This window comes from Anabrus simplex, chromosome 5 (assembly GCF_040414725.1).
Source record: "Anabrus simplex isolate iqAnaSimp1 chromosome 5, ASM4041472v1, whole genome shotgun sequence".
NCBI classification, from domain to species: Eukaryota; Metazoa; Arthropoda; class Insecta; order Orthoptera; family Tettigoniidae; genus Anabrus; species Anabrus simplex.
Window position 1 is genome coordinate 321,306,041 of NC_090269.1, and position 27,890 is coordinate 321,333,930.

The 27,890-nt window shown below is 40.9% G+C and overlaps 1 protein-coding gene across 1 annotated transcript; it reads right to left on the minus strand.

The window, feature by feature from the left end:
• Positions 1 to 722: 722 nt before the first annotated feature.
• On the minus strand, positions 723 to 27,890 carry LOC136874870 (U-scoloptoxin(01)-Er1a-like). Its single transcript, XM_067148563.2, has 4 exons — positions 27,877 to 27,890; positions 18,739 to 18,810; positions 4,366 to 4,482; positions 723 to 902 (listed from the first exon to the last, which is right to left on the minus strand). The coding sequence occupies exons 2-4, from the start codon at positions 18,808 to 18,810 to the stop codon at positions 723 to 725; spliced, it is 369 nt and encodes a 122-aa protein (XP_067004664.1). The 5' UTR covers positions 27,877 to 27,890.

The following is a 27,890-nucleotide window of genomic DNA, read 5'->3' on the forward strand; positions in this document are numbered from 1 at the left end:
ATCAATACAAATTTCAATGATGCATTAGTGTTTTACATGAGCACATTTATTTTAGAATGTTTTCATATACGAAGCATTAAACAATGCACTCTCGTTATTTTTCCTAAAATCAGTTACTTTATTAACTTGCTAGTCCGGAGTGAATTGCTTTGTGAGAAAACTAACCTGTTGCATACAATATCAGTGAAATATTGTAAACAGAAAGCCAATTAGTTATAAAAACTTTCGGCTGATATCTATGTTGTGCTTCATTCTCAGTACCAGTGGTCGGTTCTATTTCCTTTCGAAATAAGAATGCTATGATCGAACAAACTTTATTCGGTGGTGCAGCGTTTGAATAGAAGCACCCACGCCTGATGAGAATAACCAATTATTAGAACCAATATTGCTAGACAAGGTTCAAAAAGAAATATTTAACATTTCAACGCTTAACTTTCTTCATCGCCCCTAAACTTAATAGAATAGATACAATGACTCAGTGTATTTCCATCAAGTACATTCGTCTATAAAGTCGCATTTTATTACCGCGATGAGATTTTTATCGAGGTCTTTTTGAGTTTACTTAGAAATTATCTAGCCAGGTATTTATGCTTACGGGACTACCCCAAACGATTGAAGAAGTGTCTAATAAATATGTAAGAAATTTAATGAGGTTTCGGCGATAATGCGATGCTAAATGTCGTGTGTTGCTGTATAGTGAGGACGCCCTGGGAATTCGTTACTTAGATGAGATTTCCGTCTTGATCCTTATAGAGGTCGTCGTTGATACTGTAGCGATCAGGTGAAGAAGCACAGTCCACGTTGTAATACCAATCACATACTCGCACGTTCTGGTTGAAGACAGTGCCATTGGGACACAGAAAGCTGTACTTCTGACCATTGGGGAGACACCAGTGCCAAACCTGAAACAATAATTGACTGTAAGAATAATAAGAATAAGAATAAGAATAAGAATAAGAATAAGAATACATTTCTTGTTAAGTGCGGCCAGTATCCATTATTCGGGAGATAGTGGGTTCGAACCCCACTGTCGGCAGCCCTGAAGATGGTTTTCCGTGGTTTCCCATTTTCACACCAAGCAAATGCTGGGGATGTACCCTAATTAAGGCCACGGCCACTTCCTTCCCATTCCTAGCTCTTTCCTGTCCCATCGTCGCCTTAAGACCTATCTGTGTCGGTGCGACGTAAAGCAACTTGCAAAAAAAAAAAAAAAAAAATTCTTGTCCGGCTCCTTGGGTGAATATTCAGTGTACTGGCCTTCGGTTCAGACGGCCCTGACTTCGGTTCCCAGCTGGACAGAGGATTTTAACAGCGTATGGTTAATGCGTAAAAAATGAAAATAAATTCCAAAAAATTTAAAGGAGTGTAGTCGAACGTTGTAAGGTGATGCGAGAAATATTAGACTAGGAAATAAAATCTTAAAAGGAAGTAGAAGAATATTATTACTTGAGTAGTAGAATAACTAACTGTGGCAGAAGTATGGTGGACATAAAATGCAGACTAACACGCGTAAGGAAGGCCTCTCTTAAGGAAAATGTGCTTACTTCGACCGTTGATACAGGAAATAGAAAGATGCTCTTGAGTACTTTCTTCTGGAGCGGGGCATTGCATGGCCAATAACTAGCTCAGAAAGAAAGAGAGTAGAAACTTCTGAACTGTGGAGTTACAGAGGAATGCTGAAGGTGAGATGGGTGGATAAAATCACGAATGAAGAGATACTGAAGCGAATTGGTGAGCAAAGAACGATTTGGCGAAATTTGACCAGAAAGAGAGATAGAATGATAGTACACAACTTAAGACAACCAGGACTAATCTGGCTATTTTGAGGAAGTGTAGGTGGTAAGAACGGTAGCGGTAGACCATGACATGGAAAAGACAAACAGATTAGAATAGATGCAGGATGTAGTAGTAACTTAGAAATAAAAAGGTTAGCGTAGTTTAGAGTGGAATGGAGGGCTGCATCAAACTAGTCTATGGAATGATAACCTAAACAACAACAGAATTAACGGCAACTATGTTAATTCATTATTGGTTTAGGGCTCTGTCTGTGTGTGTGTGTGTGTGTGTGTGTGTGTGTGTGTGTGTGTGTGTGTGTGTGTGTGTGTGTGTGTGTGTGTGTGTGTGTGTGTGTGTGTGTGTGTGTGTTCGTCCCAATACACTTCTCTTCATATAAACACATCACTATGAACCACCTCAGAAACATTCAGTTCATATTCATATACACTGTAATTAGCCGTAAGGGCGATTTAAAAGGAATGGAAAATATTTTCTTCTCGGTTGCTACAGATTCTCTTTATTTATTTATTTATTTATTTATTTATTTATTTATTTATTTATTTATTTATTTATTTATTTATTTATTAAAATGAGTAAAATGCGATATTCCGTTTAAGGAGATTCATCGGCGGTAACAGCAGCACTAGAGGAATAGTTAGTATCTCCAGTAGCGGCAGAGTGAGGCTGGTGTATGACAGTGGGTCCGGCGAGGATACGTAGCGAGGAAGTGTACCGATAGGTGGACCTACTTCTCTTGCTGTATTGCCTCTGTCAATAAATGTACTTGAACGTAATATTGCACTAGACTAATATGAGGCCGCTCTATCGACTGGGTATATAAAAGTACACTTTAAACAACATTTCGTTTTCAGTGAGTAACGCACTGACGTGTTCCGTTAACACTGGACGTCGCATGACGTACTTCATCACCATTCATTGTTTGGGCTTATCATACCTAAACATTAAAAAAAGAAATAGAAATAGAAAATATCCCCGAAACACCAGAGAAGTCCGCCTCTGTGGTGTAGTGGTTAGTGTGATTAGTTGCCACTCCCGGAGGTCCGGGTTGGATTCCCGGCTCTGCCACGAAATTTGAAAAGTGGTACGAGGGCTGCAACGGGGTCCACTCGGCCTCGGGAGATCAACTGGGTAGAGGTGGTTTCGAATCCTACCTCAGCCATCCTGGAAGTGGTTTTCCGTGGTTTCCCACTTCTCCTCCAGGCAAATGCCGGGGTAGAATCTAACCGGGAGATCAACTGAGTAGAGGTGGTTTCGAATCCTACCTCAGCCATCCTGGAAGTGGTTTTCCGTGGTTTCCCACTTCTCCTCCAGGCAAATGCCGGGGTAGAACCTAACTTAAGGCCATGGTCGCTTCCTTCCCTCTTCCTTATCTATCCCTTCCAATCTTCCCATCCCTCGCAAGGCCCCAGCATAGCAGGTGTGGCCGCCTGGGCGAGGTACTGGTCATCCTCCCCAGTTGTATCCTCCGACCCAGAGTCTGAAGCTCCAGGACACTGCCCTTGAGGCGGTAGAGGTGGGATCCCTCGCTGAGTCCGAGGGAGAAACCGACCCTGGAGGGTAAACAGATAAAGAAAAAGAAGAATGCCAGAGAAAAGGTGTCTGACGACTCGTAACTGAAACATTCGTATGTGACTGATATTGAAATGCGTTTTCGTAGAGAGCGTTTTAACTGAGTTTCACTGGGCTATGTTAGAACGAAATTGTCACCAAAGCGCATCGAATGGTATAATCATGAGAATTTCTGACCCTTGCCATCAAACCTTTACCGAACCCTATGCTAATAATTCTCTGTTGTATGATTCTGAGTGGCAAAATTGACGTCTCTACACGATTACTTTTTTTTAAGAACGTATGTATAACCCTCCTCAACGGTAACATGTAACTAATAATATACCTGGGAGTGTACAATAAAAATATTCAATTCTGAAATAAGTTTTGGGAGCAATATAACCCACATCTATTAAAATGTGACTATATTCCGACAGATCGTCCTTTTATGATAGTTGTCATAATACAAACAAAAATATATCACACTCAAAACGAGAGTATGTATCTGTTTTTGACATCGTAACATCGATATGTACTTTTTAAAATGTTAAACATCCATAATTCTGTTAAAATGTAACGAGATGTGACCTACTGAATAGTTATGAGGAATAATTTTTGTTTAGATGTTTATAAGATAGGGGGAAACGAAGAGGATGCTGTAGTTTTGTGCGACTAAAGCCCATGGGCGGACAATTTTTTTAAAAAAATATTTGCGTTACGATATACGATTTCACTGGGAATCAATTTGATTTTAAATGTTTTCCGTTCCATTTTTATATGTCCAGAAAATCAAACAAGTTTTAAAATAATATTACAGTGAAGTTCTCTTCGCCGTTCCGTAACCCTACATCCTCTAAGTCTTATATGATGTAAAATGCATGAGTTACCATGAGTTACCATTCATTCTTAGAAAGGTACTTTCACTTCTTACTCGTCGTGAATTCTTTGGCATTAGAGCACTTTCAAATTATATATATATATTACCTTACATTATTATATCGAAGCTAATGCAAGACTCACCTGGCATTGGGCCTCAGGATCAGCGTAATATCCAGGCCCGCGTCCCTGACAGGTGAAACTGAGTCCGGGAGGGACGGTGTCGTACGTGGGGTAGTTCACGCCACCACCTAGGTCTTGCTAAAACATCACAGAAAAGAAAAATGAATGCTGGCAAGTAGTTCAAATAGTTTAAAAGATTTATATGAGCCAAAAATCGTAATCATAGACTACATCCGACATAAAAGCTGTAAATGTCGATAAATTGCAGCTTAGTTGAAGAATCTTTAGATTTTAAGAAAGCTACGTTCTTTATTTTAACAAGTATAAGAAATCGACTTCCTGGAGATAGGACGAATTCACCACAATGAGATATCCTAACACACTCATTCAGTTCTATCGTATTTCGTGATGTCAGAGAAAGAAATCTTAGTTAGAAAGCACTAAAGTAAGGAGACCCGCTGACTAAAGTAGCTTACTGATCAATTTCCAAAGATAAGAGTTAGTGCTGAGGAGAGCTGGAAGAAAGGTAGTAGGGAGAAAAAAAATTGAGTTAAATTTGTTTCACTTATTCTTCGTCAATCGTACATTTTCGTAACTAACAGAGTTTCAAACCAATAATACACAGATGAAAAACCACACTATAACCATACATAAGCTATGAAGAGGCCTGAAACGAAGAAGAGTAAAAGGATGAAGAATTACAGAATAACAGGAAAAAGTGAAAAAGTAACTTTACCCATTACGAAAAAATCAATTGAATTTCAAGCAACCGAAAACGACGGGTCATGTGATGCCCCATAACCGGTAACTATGTCCATATTCTAAACACAGCTTGGGTACACATCAGTCACCTAGAACATTGAGAAGTCTTCCGTACTTTTAATTTTATGGTACAGACTGTGATACAGCCGGCTCCGTGGTGTAGGGGTAGCGTGCCTGCCTCTCGCCCGGAGGCCCCGAGTTCGATTCCCGGCCAGGTCAGGGATTTTTCTCTCGACCTGATGGCTGGTTCGAGGTCCACTCAGCCTACTTGATTAGAATATCTGACGGTGAGATGGTGGCCCTGGTCTCGAAAGCCCAGAATAACGGCCGAGAAGATGCATCGTGCTGACCACACGACCCCTCGTAATCTACAGGCCTTCGGGCTGAACAGCGGTCGCTGGGCAGGCCAAGGCCCTTTCAAGGGCGTTAAGTGCCGTAGGGTTTGGTTTTTTGGTTTTTAGACTGCGATACATAGAGTGACTACCTACCGTGCCATATTGGAATATGTGTATGTGCGTGACCTATTAGTTCCCTTGACACTCGCACAGAGAAAGTATGGTCCATCTGTTACATCGTTAGATAATACCGAGGGGGAGATGGGTCGACTTTCACAGCAAATTGGAATCCATTAGCACAAGATGCTATTCCAGTACAATGAGTGCTTCTTACTCAAGAGGAAGCGCATCATTATTTTTAAGGTCGCACGACCCAGCCGCCTTTTCGTAATGATGTAATGATATGTATCTCTCAGATTTGTTGCGTACGAACCAACTGAAGAGGAACGTACGCCGTAAATCACGAAACTAGGATCACTCCACTGCATGTCACATTCATTCATTATACTGAAAGTAATTCTCTCTCCTTCGTGCAAGTCAGATTGTAATTAACCAGACGTTAATAGTCGGTTAAGAAGCGAACTTGTTTCATATAGAACATGGAAGTTAGATATCCCAATATTTATCCCTTTCTTCCTTGTTTATCATCATCATATTATGCCTCCGGTGCTTTCCCCCATAGCGTGGTGGGTTCGTCGAATTGAACTGTATCGCACATGTGGACTTAGCTCTGTTCTACTGACGGATGACTTTCCTTGTGCCAACTCTACTGGATGGATATATTTAGTATTGCGTGGCGTAGGAAGATGAGTTTTTGTTATGTATATGAAGAGGCGTGTATTGGTAAAAACACAAACATCAAATCCCCGAGTCTGTAGAATTAATCAGATTATTATTATTATTATTATTATTATTATTATTATTATTATTATTATTATTATTATTATTATTATTATTATTATTATTATTATTATTTATTTTCCACTAATTGTAGTTACAATTTAGGGATGGTGAATGGAGATGCGGCTAAAATCCCCGAACTGGTCGGGAATCGAATCCAGGCCACTCTGAACCGAAAATATGAACGCTGACCATTCAGCCAAGGAGACGGACAGGTTTAATCCCTTTCAATATTCTTATTTTTCTTATTTTTATCTTTCTTGGCCTTTTCCCCAGTTATGTGGGGTGATAGGTGACCTCCGGAGAGGACTGGTGCAGGTCTTTATACTTGACTCCCATGGGCTACCTGCGCGCCTGGGTCGTCGTCGAAACGTTTTCATTCCCCCACCCTGATGGGATGGGACGGGCCACCTAGAGGGTAACGCCCTCTCTCTGGCCTGCGCCTGGGTGTGGTGGTGGTGGTGGTGGTGGTGGTGGTGATGAGGAGGAGGAGGAGGAGGTAAGGAGAGAGTGAAACCCGGTGTCGAGACAGAGCCTTTTCCTGTCGAATAACACCAAGGAGTCTCCTGAATACTTTTAATGTCACCATTCGACGGACAAATCACCATCAACAGCGGCATATGAATAGTGAGGAGAGGTTTGGGATCGAATCCACGCTTTTGGTACCCTGCCAGCGAACATTCTGGTGGTGAATTTTTTCTCACGAGCGGGACTCGAACCGGCTAATCACAGTGACAGACCATAAAAGCTTAGCGCATTAATGATCATGGCCACGGGGTCAGCAATAATGTGGATTAAGCCTAGTTTTACGACCGGATGCCCTTCTTGACATCAACCCCAAGTGAAGGGAGATACTCGCTACTGAATGTTTTTGTGGTGGTTAATATTTTGATGTATTGTTGTAAATTAAGATACTGTAAGTATTCAGACGATCACAAGCACCCAGCTTCCGAGCTACAAGAATTCGCAAAATATGGTGAAATTCCTCGACCTGGTCGGGAATTGAACCCAGAAGCGTAGGAATCGAAGGCCACTACACTGACCATTTAGTAAATGAGCGGAACAACCCCTTTCTACCGTAGGAATCGAAGGCCACTACACTGACCATTTAGTCAATGAGCAGAACAACCCCTTTCTATAGACTATCTATTTATCTAATATTCAAAGTTTGTCTGTTATTTGCGCATTCATTCCGTATTTAGCGGTCTTTTTTTTAACAAGTTGCAGGCCGTTTTAGGACTAATGCGAGAAAAAATAAAATTTTGTTTGCCTATGGTCTATGTATATGTCTGTTTGTACGTATCTAACGAGAACTGGAGGTATTTCAACCAAAATTTACATTTAGAATGGTGAATTCCATTTCAAAATTTGTACTGCGAGTTTGCGGGAAATATGAAACAAAAACTTACACATATTTCCACTGATGTTGAGTTTACGAAGAAATATTACAGATTTATAACAATCTGTTTAATGTAAGTTGTGTAACCGGAGGCCCTAGATTCGATTCCCGGCCAGTTCAGGAATTTTTATTTCTGGGATGAGGGCTGGAACAGCCTCCACACAGCCTAGTGAGACCAACTTAGGAGCTGTTTAACTGATACGAAAGGCAGTGGTCCCGGTCAAGAAAGACAAGCAATACAGCTGAGGATGTTGTTATGTTGTTACGCTGCCCACGTGCCTTCCAGTACCTGCAGGTCATCTGGCTAGGCAGCAGTTGTCTTGACAGGCCAAGGTCGTAATGGGTTATTACGCCACGGGTTTGTTGTCTTTGTTGTGCTAGCTATCGCACCTCCTTTCGACAGGTAAACTTCCCATTCCTATCAATGCCTTCAAGGTATGCATGAAACAGCTCGAATGAAAACCCACAGCCTGTTTCCAGTCATTCGACCAGGTCAGGAATGGAATGAATGAAGCTCCATCTAGCGGTGAGGATAGGAATTGTGCCGGCTGCCGTAGACTGTCGCACTTCTCTGGGGAGATAATTAATGAATGATAGATGAAATTATATGATTTGCCAGGAGAAAAGCCTGTCCCACCTCTGCCTTGTCCAGCACAAATCTCACTTGGATTGATCGGGATTTGAACCATGGAATCCAGTGGTGAGAGACCGGCGCGCTGAAGCCATGAGCCATGAGGCCATGGATGATGAGATAAAGGTTATCTAACTCCCCAGCTATCCCCGCTAATATTCAAAGAGTGAGTGTCTGTTCCACTCGGCTATATAACTCCCTTAGATTGGGTGTCACGTTGCAGCCTACTTCGGAACAAACAATACCTGCACGATAGATTCAAGTATCAGGACAGTAAAATTTCTACTCGGATAAAAATGTATCAGGCGTGGAAGATCATGGAAGATATCCCTCCTTTGTTACAAAGGATCATTCGGTACGATTAATATTAACAACGGTAGGACACAGAAAATAAATACAAAATGGTATATATTTCCTGTGTTATTCAGCGTAGAATCAATTTGTACTGCGCATAAGATCGTAAATTTCATTTCCTACAACTCTTGTTGTGTAGCATTTATCGGTAATAACAGTATAAACGCAGGTATTGGAGAACTATTTCCTAGACGTTAGCACAAACTACTGTTTCAACCAACGTGAATAAAATTATTTATAGCCTAGATTGTAGTGCCTTCTCCCTTGGCCTTCAATAGCGATTTTCGTGAAATTCTATTCCGTCGTTTTCTAGTGATGAGCACACATACCTGAAGAAAATTTAAAAATTACATTTCGTACTTATTCTGGACATGACCAACACATAAAAACCCTTTTTAAATGTATTTATATAAACTAAACCAAACACCATGGCGCAACAGCTCCGAAGGGCCATGGCCTACCAAGCGACCACTGCCCAACCCGAAGGCCAGCAGATTAAGAGATGTCGTGTGGTCAGGATGACGAATCCTCTGGGCCGTTATTCTGGATTTCCTAGACCGGAGCCGCTATCTCACAGTCAGATAGCTCCTTAATTGTAATCCCGTAGGCTGAGTGGACCTCAAACCAGCCCTCAGATCCAGGCAAAAATCCCTGACCTGGCCGGGAATCGAACGCGGGACCGGCCGTATTTATATAGATATGGGTATGTCATTATGCATGTTTGTGCTGCAGCTGCTTGTTTGACACAGATGACAACGCTTGACAATAAATCAACCGCTCTACTTTCCTGCGCTGGGAAATAGTCGTCATTATCGTCGAGTATGCAACTCTTCGCCCGAATACTGTAGTCCTAGAGTTTATCCTTAGTAAGCGGAGTACTTTCTGAAAGCGTAAATGATGTTTCATCGTGCAAAATTACTGAACACCTGTATACTGTATGTGATGTCCTCGTACTATACCCATACTGTACTGCTATTGATTGGCAGTACAAAGCACCAGAGCGGAAGTTCCGGCAGTCCAGCATTTCCGGTAAGAGAGACACCGATTTTATTTTTTATTTCACCTTATTAACCTTGGGGCATTGTGTCCAGTACAGCCAGGATACAGTACTCCGCCCTTACTGCGTTTTATAGAACGCTCATACATATGTCAAACTTCTAATAATTATTGTAAAGCTAAAGTGTGAACCTGAATTTCACAAAATACGATTTATAGTTTTAAATGAAATCTAGCAAATATTGTTTTCTTATTTATTTATTTATTTATTTATTTATTTATGTATGTATTTATTTATTTATTTATTTATTTATTTATTTATTTATTTATTTATTTATTTATTTATTTATTTATTTATTTTATCTAGAATAAAAGCTACCCAGTGGCGTGAACGCGCGTGTTAACGCGCTATGGCTATGGAGACAAGCTTTGCATTCGGGAGGCGACTGGGTTCGAACCTCACCGTCGCCTGTGCTGGTTTTCCGAGGTTTTCCATTTTCACTTCCAAGCAAATGCCGGGACATTTCCGATCCATAGGCGACAGTCGATTCCTTTTGCCCCCTTACCCAATTTAATTCACCATAATTCAACTTCATTCGCTCCTCAAGTGAGGTTGGCACCGGGAAGGGCATCCAGCCGTAATAAAATGCCATATAATTTCATCTCACCTCATCCCCGATTCCGTATCGGTAAACGGGGCTGACGAAGAGGCCACATGCCAGTATTATTATTATTATTATTATTATTATTATTATTATTATTATTATTATTATTATTATTATTATTATTATTATTATTATTATTATTATTATTATTGCTGCGCCACCTCGGGACGATATGAATTCCATCCGGCTCCGTTGATAACTGGTTAGCATGCTTGCCTTTGATCCAAGGGGTTCTACTTAACCATCACTGGTTACTTTAGCTCAGGGACTGGGTGTTTGTGCCGTCTTCAACGTTAGATTTCATCCCATCCTCAAAGACGAGCAGGCCATTATGAGTGTCAACTTGACCTGCAGCAGGCTTCTGCGGAGGTCGCACGTCATTAAATATTAATTCATCAGAATTGTTATGGTTTATTCATTTAAGGAGATATGTGACTTCATCATTCTGATTGTTTACTCAGTTTCCAGCATTATGGTTTCTTTAGTACAAAGTCTGAAGAATTTACCATTTTATTTTATTATTTTGTTATTTTAACTGAATCTACAGATGATCTGGAGGAATTGCTGAATGCTATGGAGAAGTACAAGAAGAAAAATAAATAAGTCCAAAACAAAAGTAATGGGGTGCAGTCCAACGAAATCAGGTGATACAGGAAATATTAGATTAGGAAATGAAAGGGTCTGCCTCTGTGGTGTAGTGGTTAGTGTGATTAACTGCCACCCCCGGAGGCCCGGGTTCGATCCCCGGCTCTGCAACGAAATTTGAAAAGTGGCACGAGGGCTGGAACGGGGCCCACTCAGCCTCGTGATTTCCACTAAGACGATATTATGAGATGCAGCGAATTCGGTCAAGAAAGCTGGGCGATACGGCTATAGGATTTTCATCCGCTCAGCATTCGCCGGACACCCTGCTTTTATATCATTTGTCCGTCACTCTGACAGCAATATACACATTTATTTTAAATTTCCGGCATCAACTAGTAATGTTCGCGTTTGTTGTGCGTTTAATAAAGTTCAAAATGTTAAATTAACACCTTTCTTTTGCTTGTGGTCGCTTGGAACGTTTACAGCGACGTAATAATAGGAAGGAAGCAGCCGTAGGCATAATCAAGATACAGCCCCAACATCAACCTGATGTGAAAATGGGAAACCACGGAAGATCATCTTCACGACTACCAATGGTGGACATCGAACCCACCATTTGCTGCATGCAAGGCCACAATTACGTGATCCCAATCTAGCAGCGCACTCCCTCCGTAATAACAAAAGAATTATTGAACTGATCATAACACGTGAATCTTCACCCAACTGCCAACTACGCAGCATGGCGGGGAATTCCCGCTTGATGATTAATCGTCACCTCGATCTCTTGATTCATGATTTATCAGAGTGTTCGCAATTAATTAAATTTCCAAATAAGACATGCATTTTGATCAAATCCTCCCTACTCTGGAGTATCTGTAAAGCGAAGATGTGATCATAGACGAGTCTAAACGTTTCGATCAGTACGTTAGCATTTCTAGTGTAGATCAACATTTAACTCTTGACCAGTTGTGGTGTCGATTTGTTTCAAAACAAAGTAACAATAATATTTAGTCATCTAGTGAACTTAAAATTTGTTGGTTGCGTTTTGTGATTTCAAGCAGTAATACAAGGACTGAAAAGGTGTCCTTTATCGACGCTCGTTAGTCAAGAGAAAGAACTCATTTGTTGCCACAATCAGTAAATGGGATCATCGCAATAAAATACAATTAAAATATCATGATTTATGAGGAATTTTAAAAATACCTGTTTGCAAGAACTTAATACATGTCTTCTCCCAAAAGTAGACCAAGTCCTGTGGACAAGTGGTCATTCTGTAAACAACACAGCTTTTTATTTTTTTTTGCTAGGGGCTTTACGTCGCACCGACACAGATAGGTCTTATGGCGACGATACACATCTTTAACATTGTCCGTACAAAATTAAGGTAACCTCGTTTGAAAATTGTAAATATTAATCTACATAATTTGTTCCGATAATTTAATAAAATATACTTTTTTTAAGAAGGAGTTGCGTGGCTGAGTCGGTAAAGGCGTGCTCGGTTCACCCGAAAGGACGTGGTTTCGATTCCCCGTCACGAAGTCGAAAACTTTAAGAAACGAGATGTCTACTTCCGGAGGTGCAAATGGCCCTGAGGTTCACTCAGCCTACATCAAAAATGAGTACCAGGTTAATTCCTAGGGCCAAAGGTGGTCGGGCGTAGAGCTATCCATTCTACCCCATCAAGTGCCGAGGTTACGAATAGTGAATGCCTTGACTTGACTATTTTTAAAGCATGTTTATCATTTGAAACTCTTGACATTGTAAACCTATAGGGCTTATCTGGCTAAAAGAAGCGAAATGAGGAGGCCCAAAGCCGTTCATAATCTGTATAGGCCACTGGTTTAGTTTATTTCCAGTTCTTTAGGCTTGATCCACTAAAATAATCTTAATTTTTGAGTCTTTAAATTTATATAATACATCATATCTAATGTCACCATGAGAAGCCTAGGAGACTATATGATTCGGACAGTAATGAAAAACATAACTCAACCGTGGAAGACCTCGTCAAAATTCGATGTTCATTATAATAAAAACTTAGGGGAAGTCCAACTAAATATAACAGGAGGGACTAGCGAATTCAAACTGTGAGAACCAACCTCAAATGAAATGGAACGAAGACCAAAACAAAGAAAGAGATCCGACACATCACATCTTCTTTCATATCTGTACCACGCAAAAAATCCTAGTAGTTTTGAATAATTACTTTTAGATATTTGTATTTTAATGAAGAGATATGTATACTCTAGTCAGAATACCGAGCGCGGCATATGACCTAACACTGCTCTGTAGCTCGCACGACCTTTGTTGTATGAGTTGCACTACTTTACTCTCTTAGTCAATGAATGAACAGGAAAAAAAGCTATTCTTTGACCTCGCATTTCTTAACTTTATTGCATGGTTCACTTAATATTTTGCAGAATTCTTGAATTCTTGAAATCTGGCTCACCTGTTCTCAAGGATGAATCAAAATGGTCACGTTAAATTGAAGACCGAAGGCATAACATGCCTAAAGCCACCAGAAAAGTATAGTTTTTTCAAAAACGAACATTTCAATGTTTCTAAAATCTGTATAAATGTAATTTTTGTTCTCATGGTGGTCCATTGTCTAGAAGACAATCTCTACCATCAATAAGAGTGATATGTTTCCCATTTTTGCTTTACTTTTGGAGATACTCAGTTTTTTGAAAAACAGGAACGAAATTTTGAAAAGCCATTTATAACCATTCACAGCAAGAAATGTCTCCTTTCACGCTGCTCAAAACCCTCAATAATAATGTGCATATAGGCCATATTTCAAATCCTGGGGGTAGTTGCAGGTAGTTGCAAGTGTATGAGTCCCATTAGCGGAGAGCCATAACTCTGAGTGGCCAGAGACACTGTAGACACTAAATGATTATGGGAACTGACTTGGTATTGATGGGCGTCCATTGCTCGTTAAGCATGAGAGAGATACTAGTGAAAGAACTAATTCGGACGATTTTAATTACGCGGCTTCAGACACTTTATCTCGCCAATTATTTCAAAGTTTAATAATACAGCGAGAGGAATAATAATATTAATAAGTAGCTATGCAATGGTCAGTCGCGTGCGAACCTTCGCACTGCTGTTCGAGTTACGCTATCTTCACACAGCTGATGGGAACTTGTCAACTTATTACTCAAGTTACGTTGACACACTGCACTTTCTCACTTCACTACAATGAGTGTTCTTATGAAATGGGCGGGGAAAACTGTGCGACAACAAAGATTATGATAAGCATTTGAGAACATCGAACTTGTAATCTCCTCCGCATTCCCTGAGGCTCTGCATTATTGTGAGACTGGCTGATATTTCTCAATGCACAGCTTTGGAAGTGCAAGTCGAATGAATTGCAACTTACAAGATGTGATAAAATCATGAGGGGGGTCCCCCAACGTAATATTATAGGACCTTTATGTTTTCTTATATATAACAATGTTATGAGTAAAGACCTGGAATACCATATAAGGCTTTCTGTGAATGATTGTGTATTGTGCGAGTATAGAGCAATAAATAAGTTCGAGGACTGGGAGCGATTACAAACAGGTCCTCGACTATGTAGTGAGATGAAATGAAATGGCGTATGGCTTTTAGTGCCGGGATGTGTCCGAGGACTTCAGCTTGCCAGGTGCAGGTCTTTTGATTTGACTCCCGTAGGCGACCTGCGCGTCGTGATGAGGATGAAATGATGATGAAGACGACACATACACCCAGTCTCCGTGCCTGGAGAATTAACCAATTATGGTTAAAATTCCAGACTCTGCCGGGAATTGAACCCGGGACCCCTGTGACCAAAGGCCAGCACGCTAACCATTTAGCCATGGAGCCGGACTGTAGTGAGATGAAAAGGAGGCAATTGTCTGATGTTAAACATGGTAAAAAATCAGGTTGTGTGTCCTCTCAGTTTTAATTACTGTGTTGATGGGGTGAAAGTACCTCACAAACCTGTAACTTATTTCTCTATAGACTATAACATCATCCCCAAAAAATCTTACCTCTGATTCCAGTTCTTTAATCGCGTCATACATGTATATATAGGCCTAATAAGAAATAAATGTCCGATAACACTGCCTTTTCCTCAAAGTAGTTGTTATTTTGTGGACAACCGGAAGGAGAGTCGCTCCTTTAGTGATTTCATTTCACTGTTTATGTTGTTATATTTATTGCTGTTCCTTTATTTCGTAAATGTAGATTTCTTGGTCAACAATTTCACGTAGTTGCGTCTGTAAAGTTGATCTCATAATGTACGTTATTATGGATTTTACAGCAGTGGCAGAATTCATATTGAGATGGGATAGCTGATCTGGGACTGCCCAATCGAGAAGTTGAAGTGTCTAAGTTCATTCGGAAGGAAGTGAATTCGATTCCCCATCAGGAAATCAAGAAATTTAGAATTGAGATTTCCTCTTCTAGAGACAGTCAGGCAACGTGGTTCACTTATCCAGCCGCGAAAAGGAGTACCAGGTTAAATACTTGGGGAAAATGTTGCCAAACATGGAGCTAATTACTCTATACCATTTAGTGCCGAGGCCATGAATAATGTAAGTTTTTACCTTTCACAGTTCTAAGGACCTTCATGGCGTGTATGGAGACTGCTTTCTATTTTTGTAATCTAATATAAGCACATATCTTGCACTTGTTCATCCGTCTCCTACGATAAGCTCATTGTCTCTTTAGTTCATGTATTTGTAACGAAAATACTATCAGTTTTGCATGATTTGCTGCTCACCATAACAGTAATCTGTTCTGGATTACATGGCAGGGTGAGGTAGCGACAGCGGCTGTCAGCGGAGCCCAAGTCGCCCTACTTAGGCTTATTTTCTTCATCTTTATTTTTGAACCTTCCCTGGTCAACTATTTTTCTCTTCCGACCTGACTAGCTGTTATACAATTGTATGTCTACCCTTAATCCTGTTTCCTGAGGTAGGACAAAATTACATGACATATTTTTTACGATCAGATACCCTTCCTGACGCCAACCTCAGTTCAGGAGGTAATGAAGATGAAATGAATGATGGTGAATGAAACTGGACAAGGAGAAGGGAGGAATCGGCATTGGCCTATGAATAGGTATCTCCCGGCAGTTGCCTGAAAGTGAAAATGTGAAACCACAGAAAACCGTTCTAGGACAGCCAACGATGGGACTCGAACCCCCTCGTATCCCAAATGGAGAGCTTGGCTCATTAACATGCGCGGCTACTCTGCTCCGTCAACTGGCTGCTATACCAATAAACGGAATTCGAAGTATAGAGATGTATGAAGATAGATATATTAAAGAGAAAAGAGACTTGAATTAATGAAGAACTTCCAAACACCCTAGAAACTTAAAACTTGTTAGGAGAGAACCTCACACTCTCGAGATCCCTAAAAAAATCTTAAAAGAGGCAAACAGCGTAAGTACTTAAGCCTAAGAGTTATTTCACCTAGTGAGAATTATTTTCTCCAAAAGTAGTACATATTACATTAATTATATAGGAAATAAATAGGTCTGCTTATGGATATCTTGTGAGAAGCGACGAGCACTCAGTGGCGAAATAGGCTCTCTAGCACAATGCAAGAGGAATTCGGTCCCATGATCATCCGAAGAAACATGAACATGTCCACTCAAGACATCGTTCCTGACGATGCCCTCAAGAGCAAAAAGCGAAGGAAGAAGTGGAAATAAGCATATCCTGCACAGCTGCGGAAAAAATGAAGAGTAAAGTGTTGGGACAAACACAAAGGCCCAGTTCCTGAGCCAGAAAAATTAATCAGACGCGATTAGAATCCCTGTCGGGGATCGAAACCGGGACCCTCTGAACCGAATGCCTCAACGCTGACACTACCAACCACCACAGAAACACGCGTCATTAATGATTACATTTCTCCATAGCCTATAAGGTTGGCGTCAGGAAGGGAACCCGGGTGTAAAACTGGGCAAGATCCACATGCACTATACACTTCACGCCTCCATGTTCCTCGTTTTTAATATTTGATTCAGATATAATCGTAACTATTATCAAAATATATTTCACTTCTCGTGAAGAACTGGATTCACACAAACATGTAACGGCGAAAGGAAGAAGTTGCAGGAAAAGCGGCAGAAGAAAAGAATAAAATTAATCCTCGGCAATGAGCTTGCATTCGGGAACTGGTGAGTTCGAATCCCACCGTCGGCAGCCCTGAACATGGTTTCCCGTGGTTTCTCATTTTCACACCAGGCAAATGCTTGGGCTGTACCTTAATTATGGCCACGGCCGCTTCCTTCCCAATCCTAGCCCTTTCTCATCCTTGCGTCGGCGAAAATTTCATCGTGTTAGTGCGTTAAACCACTAACAAAGAAAAAAGAAAAAGAAAGAAAGTTTCCAGAGACTGCAATACGACAACAATCCCTTCGCAATGCTGCTATGAACACGTCAACATACTCCAATGCTTAGGAGGAAGAAAAACGCGATTGTAGAGCCCCTCGTCAGATTATTCCACACATTGTAAGGGAGAGTCAACTTCGGGCTTGTCCAGGTAGCTGGAAAGAGTTCCTACTGGCAACAAAAGAAGTAGTACAGTGGATTGAGAAGCGGAATATTCAGCCATTATATCATGCTAATTAAAAACTATAGCACTACATCATTTATAGGCCTTGGCCTGGCAAGTAATCGCTGCTCAGCCCGAAGACCTGCAGATTACGAGGTGACGCGTGGTCAGTGTGATTCATTTCGGACGTTATTCTTGGCTTCCTAAACCTCCATCACCATCAGGTAGCTCCTCAACTGTAATCACGTAGGCTGAGTGGACCTCTAACCAGTCTTCAAATCCAGGTAACAACCCTCACCTGTCCGACAATCGAGGGCTTCCAGGTGAGAAGCAGGATCGCTACCCCTAAACCAAGAGGCCGGCGATGCCATACCAATACCTGATGTGAAGTCATGTCGTTTTATATTGTTTATATACTTTCCTTTCTATGCGTAAAATAATAATAAATGGATTCCTGTTTAATTCCTATGACTATTGTATCCGCCATTTAACTAATCTTTTTATCCCACTTAGTGTCAAAGCTACGGATAACTGAAAACTTTGCATTTCACTTCTCTCGGGACCTACATAGCCTGCACAGGTTTTTTTAATTCATTAATATTTTACAACGCCTCTGTGGTTTAGTGGTTAGTGTGATTAGCCATCTCCGGAGGCCCGGGTTCGATTCCCTGTTCTGCCACGAAACTTGAAAAGTGGTGCGAGGGCAGGAGCGGGGTCCATACATTCTTCAGGACAACCGAGTAGAGGTGGGGGGGGGGGGGGGGAAATTGATTCCCATCTCAGCCATTCTCGAAGTGGTTTTCCGTGGTTTCCCACTTCTCCTCCGAACAAATGCCGAGATGGCACCTAACTTAAGGCCACGGCTACATCCTTCCCTCTTCCTTATCGATCCCTTCCGACATCCCCATCCCCTCACCAGGCCCCTGTTCAGCATAGCAGGTGAGGCTGCCTGTGCGAGGCACTGGTCATCCTGCTCAGTTGTATCCCCCGACCCAAAGTCTCACTCTCCAAGACACTGCCTTTGAGGCGGTAGAGGTGGGATCTCTTGCTAAGTCCGAAGGAAAAACCAACCCTGGAGGGTAACAGGATTAAGAAAGAAAAATAAAGATATTTTACAATCCAAATCTCCATCCAGAAATTACTGCGTAAAGCGCTAAATAATGCTAACTTGATTTTTAAATGTTGAATTCTAACTTCAAGATACTTAATCTACTGTATCTGTTGATGAATGGTACTCACAGCGAGGACCAGTAGTGTGGTCGCCAGCACCACCAGGAGCACTGAGCATGATAGGTGTCGACAGCACATCATCTGAAACAGAAGAATAGGGACAGCGATCTCAAGGATTTGTTGAGTAAGAACTCTAGATTTACGAACAGAACTGAGGTTTGTTAATCGTATGTAGACTCTGGTGAAACGCAAGATAAATTGAGCACCGTCATTGTTGTTCTTTCCTTTTATTGGTATTACGGGATGGAGTGTGCAGGTTGCCATTGACAGCAGAAGAAAGTGCTTGCAGCAATGAAGATAGTTCCGCACTCTTGATTCCGGGAGCAGTCTTCTCATAAACAATGATTCACGCCTTGAAACTTTAGAATGTGTAATAATTATTTGGAGAGGTTGGTGTCAAGGTCCAGCAGAATATTCTGAGAAAACTCCTGAAGCGAAAGTTGTTATAAATACTGTATACCATTACACGCAATGAGTTGTCTGTCGGCATTGAATACAATTTGAAGTTTCTCTGCTAAGGAAGGAAGATTTCTACCAACTGATTATGTTTCACAGCCTACATGAAAAATTACCCAATTTATAGCTGGAAGTACAGTAGAACTTGGTTAGAACGGATACAAGGGACCTGAAAAGCGGTATCGTTTTAACAAGTGTCGTTGTAATAACCCAGTTGAGTGAAATGGAAAATAATACAACATATTTTAATTGGGCTTACCTTGGGTTGTACAAATTCACAAAAAAGCTTGACATTAACGTAAATAATTGAAGCAGACCTACCTAACCGTACAAACCGTAAAATACAGTATTAAATTCCATAAAAGAATTTTAGCTCGCACAGTTTAAACTACAGTGCAGTGGGTACAGTAATCTCCAAGCTTCTTCATTGAGGAATAACTTTTTTTTTTCTAAATTATATTCTATGTTCATAATTTGCGTCGTGAATTAACTGCACCACTTAGGCAGCGCTTCATTCACGGAATACTTTCAATTCACTTTCAGCAATGCTTGGAAGCAAAGTTAAAAGTGCGTTACTTCTTCACAGTAGGGTTATTCATCTGTCATTAAGCTTCACTTGTCCGACTCCATGGCTAAATGGTTAGCGTGCTGGCCTTTGGTCACGGGATCCCGGGTTCGATTCCCGGCAGGGTCGAGAATTTTAACCATAATTGGTTAATTTCGCTGGCACGGGGGCAGGTACAGGTCGCCTACCTGCATCTGGCGAGCCGAACATGTCCTCGGACACTCTCGGCACTGAAAGCCATCCGCCATTTCACTTCATTTCAAGCTTCACTTAATGGCTTTGCAATGTAGTGGTGCCGTTCCTTGCGCTGTTTAAGTCTGTTATCTTGTAGAGAACAACGCAGTGAGCACTGTTTTGGTACCCCTTCCATTAGGGTGGGACTCTTCTGAGCTCAAGTTGACAGGTTCCATGGCTCAGTCTCGTGGTATTTGAGGGTGCTCAAATATGTCAGCCTCGTGTCGGTACATTTACCGACACGAGAAGAACACCTGCAGGACGGCATTTCGGCACCTCAGGGTCTCGGAAAGCCGTAAATGTAGTTAATAAGACGTAAATTATTATTATTATTATTATTATTATTATTATTATTATTATTATTATTATTATTATTATTAGAAAATGTTGCTAGTCATTCCTATTAAGTTCTGTGTGATTATAATAGGTGTTAAACGAAAACGCACTATCTTTGCAGGCAGATAATAAATCTTAAGGAAGCATGATGAAAATAGCGTTCTTAACCACAACTCGCTGATTCATTAGCCATCCCATCGTCAAAATTAGGAACGATAATAAAGAATCGTCATTCAAAATCAACAATGGCGTTATAGATAAGGATGTAGTGTAAGAAAGTAGTAGAATACGGGAAACACGAAGATTTGGAGAAGATGGCTTCATCAGATCACGAACTCAACAATACTCTTTGTATATCTGTCATAATGTACTAACAGTTCGTTGTCGTCCGCTTAATACGCGTTTCCGGTTAATTCGCGGTTAACACGCGATCCCTAGCTGAGCGTTTTACCGGAGTTTTACTGTACTTCCTATAACTTCACATTACTCTCATATATTCGATTTACCGAGCTCGATAGCTGCAGTCGCTTAAGTGCGGCCAGTATCCAGTATTCGGGAGATAGTGGGTTCGAACCCCACCCTGAAGATGCTTTTCCGTGGTTTCCCATTTTCACACCAGGCAAATGCTGGGGCTGTACCTTAATTAAGGCTACGGCCGCTTCCTTCCCACTCCTAGCCCTTTCCTGTCCCATCGTCGCCATAAGACCTATATGTGAAAGCAATTTGCATATTTATATTCAATTTACACTTTTTCAATTGTTTCGATCCTTTTATTTTTGTAACAATTAGTGAAATGAAATGGCGTATGGCTTTTAGTGCCGGGAGTGTCCAAGGACATGTTCGGCTCGCCAGGTGCAGGTCTTTTGATTTGACTCCTGTAGGCGACCTGCGCGTCGTGATGAGGCTGAAATGATGATGAAGACAGCACATATACCCAGCCCCCGTGCCAGAGAAATTAACCAATGATAGTTAAAATTCCCGATCCTGCTGGAAATCGAACCCGAGACCCTCTGAACCGAAGGCCAGTATGCTGACCATTCAGCCAACGAGTCGGACGTAACAATTAGTAATACATGATTTTGAAATGTTTTATTCAACAGTAATATCAAATCATGTTTTTACCTTCCAGAATCATATACATTCACCGAAATATTAGTTCGAAGCTAATTGTTGTACGTTTACGTAAGAAGTATTGAAATAACAATATCGAAGAATTTGATATAGGCCCACTCATGTAAAGCGGTTTACGTGAACTTTTGCAATGCAGTGTTAGAGTACAAATGCATGTGTTAAACTTCCTCAATTACCTATGCAGCCGTAAGTTGCCCGTACAACATTCTGAAATAATTTGTTTTCATTGTCATGAAGAAAATATGCTTCATTTTCATAGTAACTGTCAGCTGACAAACAAATTTGCATGAATTACCTAACAATAAAGATGTATTTAAAATTGTAGAGTCTCCGTGGCTCAGGCGGCAGTGCGCCGGCCTCTCACCGCTGGGTTCCGAGGTTCAAATCCCGGTCACTCCATGTAAGATTTGTGCTGGACAAAGCGGAGGCGGGGCAGGTTTTCTTCGGATACTCCGCTTTTCCCTGTCATATTTCATTCCAGCAACACTCTCCAATGTCATTTCATTTCATCTGTCATTCATTAATCATTACCCCAGAGGAGTGCAGCAAGCTTCGGTAGCCGGCACAATTTCTATCCTCGCCACTAGATGGAGACTTCATTCATCCAATTCCTGGCCCGGTCGAATGACTGGAAACAGGCTGTGGATTTTCATTTTTCTAGGACGAATGTTTCATTGTGAACAGTAAGTGAAAAGGTAAGGATTTGAAAATTCTAATAATCTGTGTAACAAAATCCTTAGTATGAAAATACATTAAAATGGTTATTCACACCGAAGGGGTTCGCTTTTGATTTAGACGGAGTTACATTTTTGTGATCAGTCCAGTGACTTCATTCGCTGTTCATAGTGCAAATTAAAGGCCAAAATTAGGCCTCTCCACAAACTTGTGTAAGAGAGGCGAGTACCTAAATTCTCAGACGAGGGATTCTGTTGAAGTAGAGAAAGAATTTCATCTGATTATTGATTGATTATAAGTATAGAAATGATAAAAATATTGACAGGTTATGAATAGATTAATTAATTAATTAATTAATTAAATAAACAATGACATTATTTAACGTTACCCTTTAGAAGCATGACCATAATGCTACCGACGGGAGGGCAGTGATGGAAAAACAGCAGGAAGTTGTAAAACAGAAAAATCTCAAAAAATGTCCTTTTGTAAGGTTGTTAAAATTGGTTGTACTGCCAGTGAAGTTACCATCATGAAAACAAAAATGTGGGAATCGTAATTCTGTATAATGCTCGAAATCAAATTTATGGATCCGATATAAAAATTAAAATCGTTCCATTCACATATTGTACATTACATGTTCATAATGTTACTTGTCCAACGTTCTTTCTACCTATTGATGCTCTTAAGAGACTTCAGGGATTGCTGTTGTGCATCCACCAAGTGCTCCGGAATGCGTACACCAACCCAACCTGAAAGCAACGTACACACACTTCTTCACAGAAAGGGCTGCAGGAGAAATTGTGTTACAGTGCTACCATTGCTCATATCACTTCTACTTTCGTATTGTCGAAGTCAAGGATGAGACTGAGACAGATAAATGAAAGTAATAAACTAGCTCTGGCCCACAGCAGATGAGAGAGTGGACTGTAAACATTATACATCACCACGGATGGATCTAGACATAAGGTCCTGTTAGTTGTGTAACTGTGCTCTCTCTTCGTGAACAAATAGGCTCGTGGGTGTCATGTACTTCTTACGTTTATCACACTGTACCTCGATGTCCACTTCCTTCTCTAGCCTGTAATAAGACTAATTAACCGTGACAGAAGTTAAATAAGGATGAAACAGAAAAGCACCAACAGACTTGTCCTTCTTAATTTCCTAATCATAAGCTCAGAGTCCGGCTCCACGGCTAAATGGTTAGTGTGCTGACCTTTGGTCTCAGGGGTTCCAGGTTCGATTCCCGGCCGGGTCGGGAATTTTAACCATCATTGGTTAATTTCGCTGGCACGGGGGCTGGGTGTATGTGTCGTCTTCATCATCATTTCATCCTCATCACGACACGCAGGTCGCATATGGGTGTCAAATCAAAAGACCTACACCTGGCGAGTCGAACATGTCCTCGGACACTCCCGGCACTAAAAGCCATTCGCCATTTCATAAGCTCAGAAAACTTCAAAAAAATCCCTCTTATTTCATTTTGAATGAAACGTCGACATTAACAACCTGGCATATTTGCAATCTAGTCCATTAGCAACACAATTAAGTTTAGAAAGAGCAAAGCAAAGTCACCTCCGTACAGGCTATGAAGGCCCTTGGAGGAGTGGAAGGTAAAGGCTTCCACCATTGTTAACCTCGGCACGTGATGGGGTAGAGTGGTTAGCTCTACGCCCGGCCGCCTTTGCCCCCTGGAATTAACCTGGTACTCATTCTTGGTGTAGGCTGAGTGAACTGCAGGGCCATATGCATCCCCGGAAGTGGAAATCTCGTTTCGTAAATTTGTACGACTTCCTGACGGGTATTCGAACCCACGTCCTTCCGGGCGAACCGAGCACGCCTTTACCGCCTCGGCCAGGCAGCCCCTTGTTTAAAAAGAGCGATCAACAATATATTTAATAGCTCAGGGTTGTTGCTGGTATTGGCTCTGCGTGAGGATATTCTTGCGGAGTGCCTAAATGCGAAAGACTCATGTCAGTAGGTTTACCGACACGTTAAAGAAGTTCACTTTAGAGCAAAATTCCGGCAGTTTCGTATCTTAAGTTTAAGGGATAATAACCTTCTCGTTCGAAGAAGTCTCATTTGAGGTCTGAAATATATACATATTTTGAAACGGAGCATCAACTTATTTTCCTCGATTTCAGATACGTTCACCTGTAAGGTCCGTGCGTTGTTTGGGGAACATGGGAGCAAAGATGCATGCTCCATATTTCCGTTTCACTGCCATGAACTGGTATAGGTCAGGCACTCAAATGGAAATTAGATGCCAATAAAGGGTTGCACGGTCAGTAACCTCGAATTGAAAGGCTCTGCTTCTCATCAAGGTTCAGTTAGGTCATAAACTCTGGTGACCGGTACACATACACATCCTAATTGTGAGTGCCTGTCCCAAACAGGCTGTTTCAGCCTACTTCGCACTGATACCAAAAGTTACTAGCGTACTAGGTTTTCTTGTTAACGTAAAACCCGGAAGATTTAGTAGGCGGTATGCAAATAACAGACAAGTAGAAGACTTTTATTGTTAGAAGCTTGAAATACTTTCAATAATTATATTTATTAAGTCTTTCTGATAATCTGTGTTAACCTGGCGGCTGTACTAGCGAGTGCCTTTGTAACATCAATCGCCAGGCTGCATAGTGTTGTTCGAAAGCCGCCCATCTTCTACACTATGTTAAGAGGTTTGAGGTGGAATCCTGGCGCAGTCATTTTGTATTCAATGTATTTAAATGCATATTAATAATAACTGATGTTAAAAGTTCAACAGGCAGCAGAAGTGAGGTTATGACTGAGATTTGTAATCCAAGTTCTGTCATACAGTACACGATGGAGTTGGTATTTAAGAGTGCTTAAATATAAGAGGCCAATTTCAATAGATTTACCGACACGTTAAAGAACACATTTTCAAAACATAACACTGGTATCTGAAACCTCTCAAGTACGACAGTAGTTTAAGGGCCTCCTTTGAAGGCTGACAAATATGGATTTTAAAATTAGGCTCTACTTTCCTTCCGGTATGTTTAGGCAAGTTTTCATGACTATGTATAGACGTCAACAGAGATAGTATATTTACCGGTTTGATCTCAGGTGACAGGTTCGATTCCGAATAATACCAAGGGGTCTGTTCAAGGCTTAAAGTCCCCACCCGATGGACGAATCGTCATCAACAGCGGCATGTGATCTCATTCCAATTTTTTTTTTTTTTTTTTTGCTAATGGCTTTACGTCGCACCAACACAGATAGGTCTTATGGCGACGATGGGATGGGAAAGGCCTAGGAGTTGGAAGGAAGCGGCCGTGGCCTTAATTAAGGTACAGTCCCAGCATTTGCCTGGTGTGAAAATGGGAAACCACGGAAAACCATCTTCAGGGCTGCCGATAGTGAGATTCGAACCTACTATATCCCGGATGCAAGCTCACAGCCGCGCGCCTCTACGCGCACGGCCAACTCGCCCGGTTCATTCCAAATGAACAGTGTGGAGAGGTTTGGGATTGAATCCAGAGCTATTAGAAATTGTATACTACCACTTCTCCCACCCTGCCGATTAACATTTTACTGGTGATTGTTTTTCCCACCAACGGGGCTCGAAGCGACAAAATGCAGTGACAGACCATGGCCTTAACGATCATTGTCACCAGACGGGCTCCAACACTGAAATAAACATCTTCAAGTCCAGAGTAGTTTTCACGATCTTTTAGGCCTAGACATGATCCCTTTTTGCACAGTTACGACACCACTGCCCTTGCAACTAGATACTCAGACACATTTTCGTAGATGAAAATAGCGTATGCCTTTTAGTGCTACGAGTATCCAAGGACAAGTTTGGCTTGCCCGGTGCAGTCTGTTAAATTGACTCCCATAGGCGACCTCCGCGTCGTGATGAGGATGAAATGATGATGAAGACGACTCATACAGCCGTGCCAATGGAATTAATCAATAATTATGGTTAAAATTACCAACCCTGCCGGGAATCAAACCCGGGACCCCTGTGACCAAAAGCTAGCACGCTAACCATTTAGCCATGGAGTCGGACAATGATGAGGTCATTCTGCACGATAGGATTAAACGATTGTTTATTTTTATTTGTTCTACGTCGCACCGACGCAGATAGGTCTTGCGACGACGATGGGATAAGAAAGAGAGAAGGAAGCGACTGTGGCCTTAATTAAGATACAGCCAAGGTCTGGTGTGAAAATGGCAAACCAGGAAAGCATATTCAGGACTGCTGACGGTGGGGTAGAAACCCACTATCTCCCGAATGGAAGTTGTTAGCTACGCGAGTCAAGCCGTGCAGCCACTTCTTTGGTAGGATTAAAGTACTGTAGAATTCGGAGGTCTGGGATTCGGATCTCGGAAGTGACAACGGCTATCCTCCCAGTTTAATCCTCACTCACTTCAGGCAAATTCGGTACATTATCTCCAGTTCACGGGCACCTGCATCAACAAAATGCCCTTACTCCGATCCCTCAAGAACAGATTGAATACACTTGGACACGAAGCTGAGGACCAAAGATTCCGTCAGGTCTCTGAAATTAACAATGATATTTCATCGATGAAGCTCTGCAAATAAAGTAAACCGAAACTGTCTATACACAATTCAAAAACTTCGAATTAACTGTCTAAAGAGTGAAATACGGCTAAGTGTAATAATGCTATTTCAGATTAAAGTTCTGTTCGAATCACATTTTTGAAGGTAGAGGATTTTATACAATCAACAATTTTAAAACAGAAACGTTCTGTAATATGTAAGACAAGTAAGGTGGAGTAAGGTACCGTTTATATGTGTAAGTAATCAAGTGTTACCGAAGTATATCTAACCTTTAGAATGGTATTTTTTTCTCGATTATCAAATAACTATGCACAGCCATGAAATGTTTATGCTGCTGTTACCAATTGTACAGAAGAACCTGGAAATGAACTATGAAATTTCCAACGTTATTATTATTATTAACATTATTTTTAATTAAATATGTAAACACAAGGAGATACTGTAGTGACATGTCCTACGCTACTGCGACCAACTCTATACGAGTATGTTCCTGGAAACGAACTGTGAAATTCTCATTATTATTATTATTATTATTATTATTATTATTATTATTATTATTATTATTATTATTATTATTAAATAAGTAGATAAAAGAAGATGTCAGTGACATGTCCTACTGTTTCATTCTAAAAATGCTGTCCTCCGAGGTCCGGGCTCAATTCCTGGTACCGCCAGAATGTTTTAAAATGGCAGGAGTGCTGGTACGTGGTTAAAATGGTTCGTGCAGCTCACGTATATTGGGGTGAGCCTGAAAAGAGCTGCACCACCTCGGGACGGAACACGAGTTTACTTGGCTTTATTCTAAAAGAATAATTACCTACTTTGAATTTTAAATATTTAGATATTATTCTTGATAATTCACAACTGAAAGAATGTTTTGGTTTTCTACATAATCATTTTATATTAATCATCGTCCACAAAACAACAGTCAAAATATTATTAAATATTTCCAGTTTTTCAAGAAAATATTAACACAACAATTTCATCTGGAACAATCAAGTGAAGAATGTTCTCTTTACCTTAAAATGATCAAACACCTTGGAACGTGAGTGGCATTTGTTGTGACAATGAATTCGAAAAAATTTTGGAACATGCTTTGACGATAATTGTTCTTCTAAGTAATTTTACCACTTTCTTACAGAACTAAAACAACAGACAATAGTTTTTAAGTAATGAAAACAACACTCGTTGAGGTGGAAGGACTTACCTTTGATCGTAGAG

What these genes read in the sequence shown, in the direction of transcription:
- LOC136874870 (XM_067148563.2), bottom strand. Translation starts at nt 18,810, where the DNA reads ATGATGTGCTGTCGACACCTATCATGCTCAGTGCTCCTGGTGGTGCTG. An exon ending in CCACACTACTGGTCCTCGCT is followed by an intron (nt 4,483 to 18,738) that starts GTGAGTACCATT and finishes GTGATGTTTTAG; the next exon opens with CAAGACCTAGGTGGTGGCGT. An exon ending in ATCCTGAGGCCCAATGCCAG is followed by an intron (nt 903 to 4,365) that starts GTGAGTCTTGCA and finishes TTATTGTTTCAG; the next exon opens with GTTTGGCACTGGTGTCTCCC.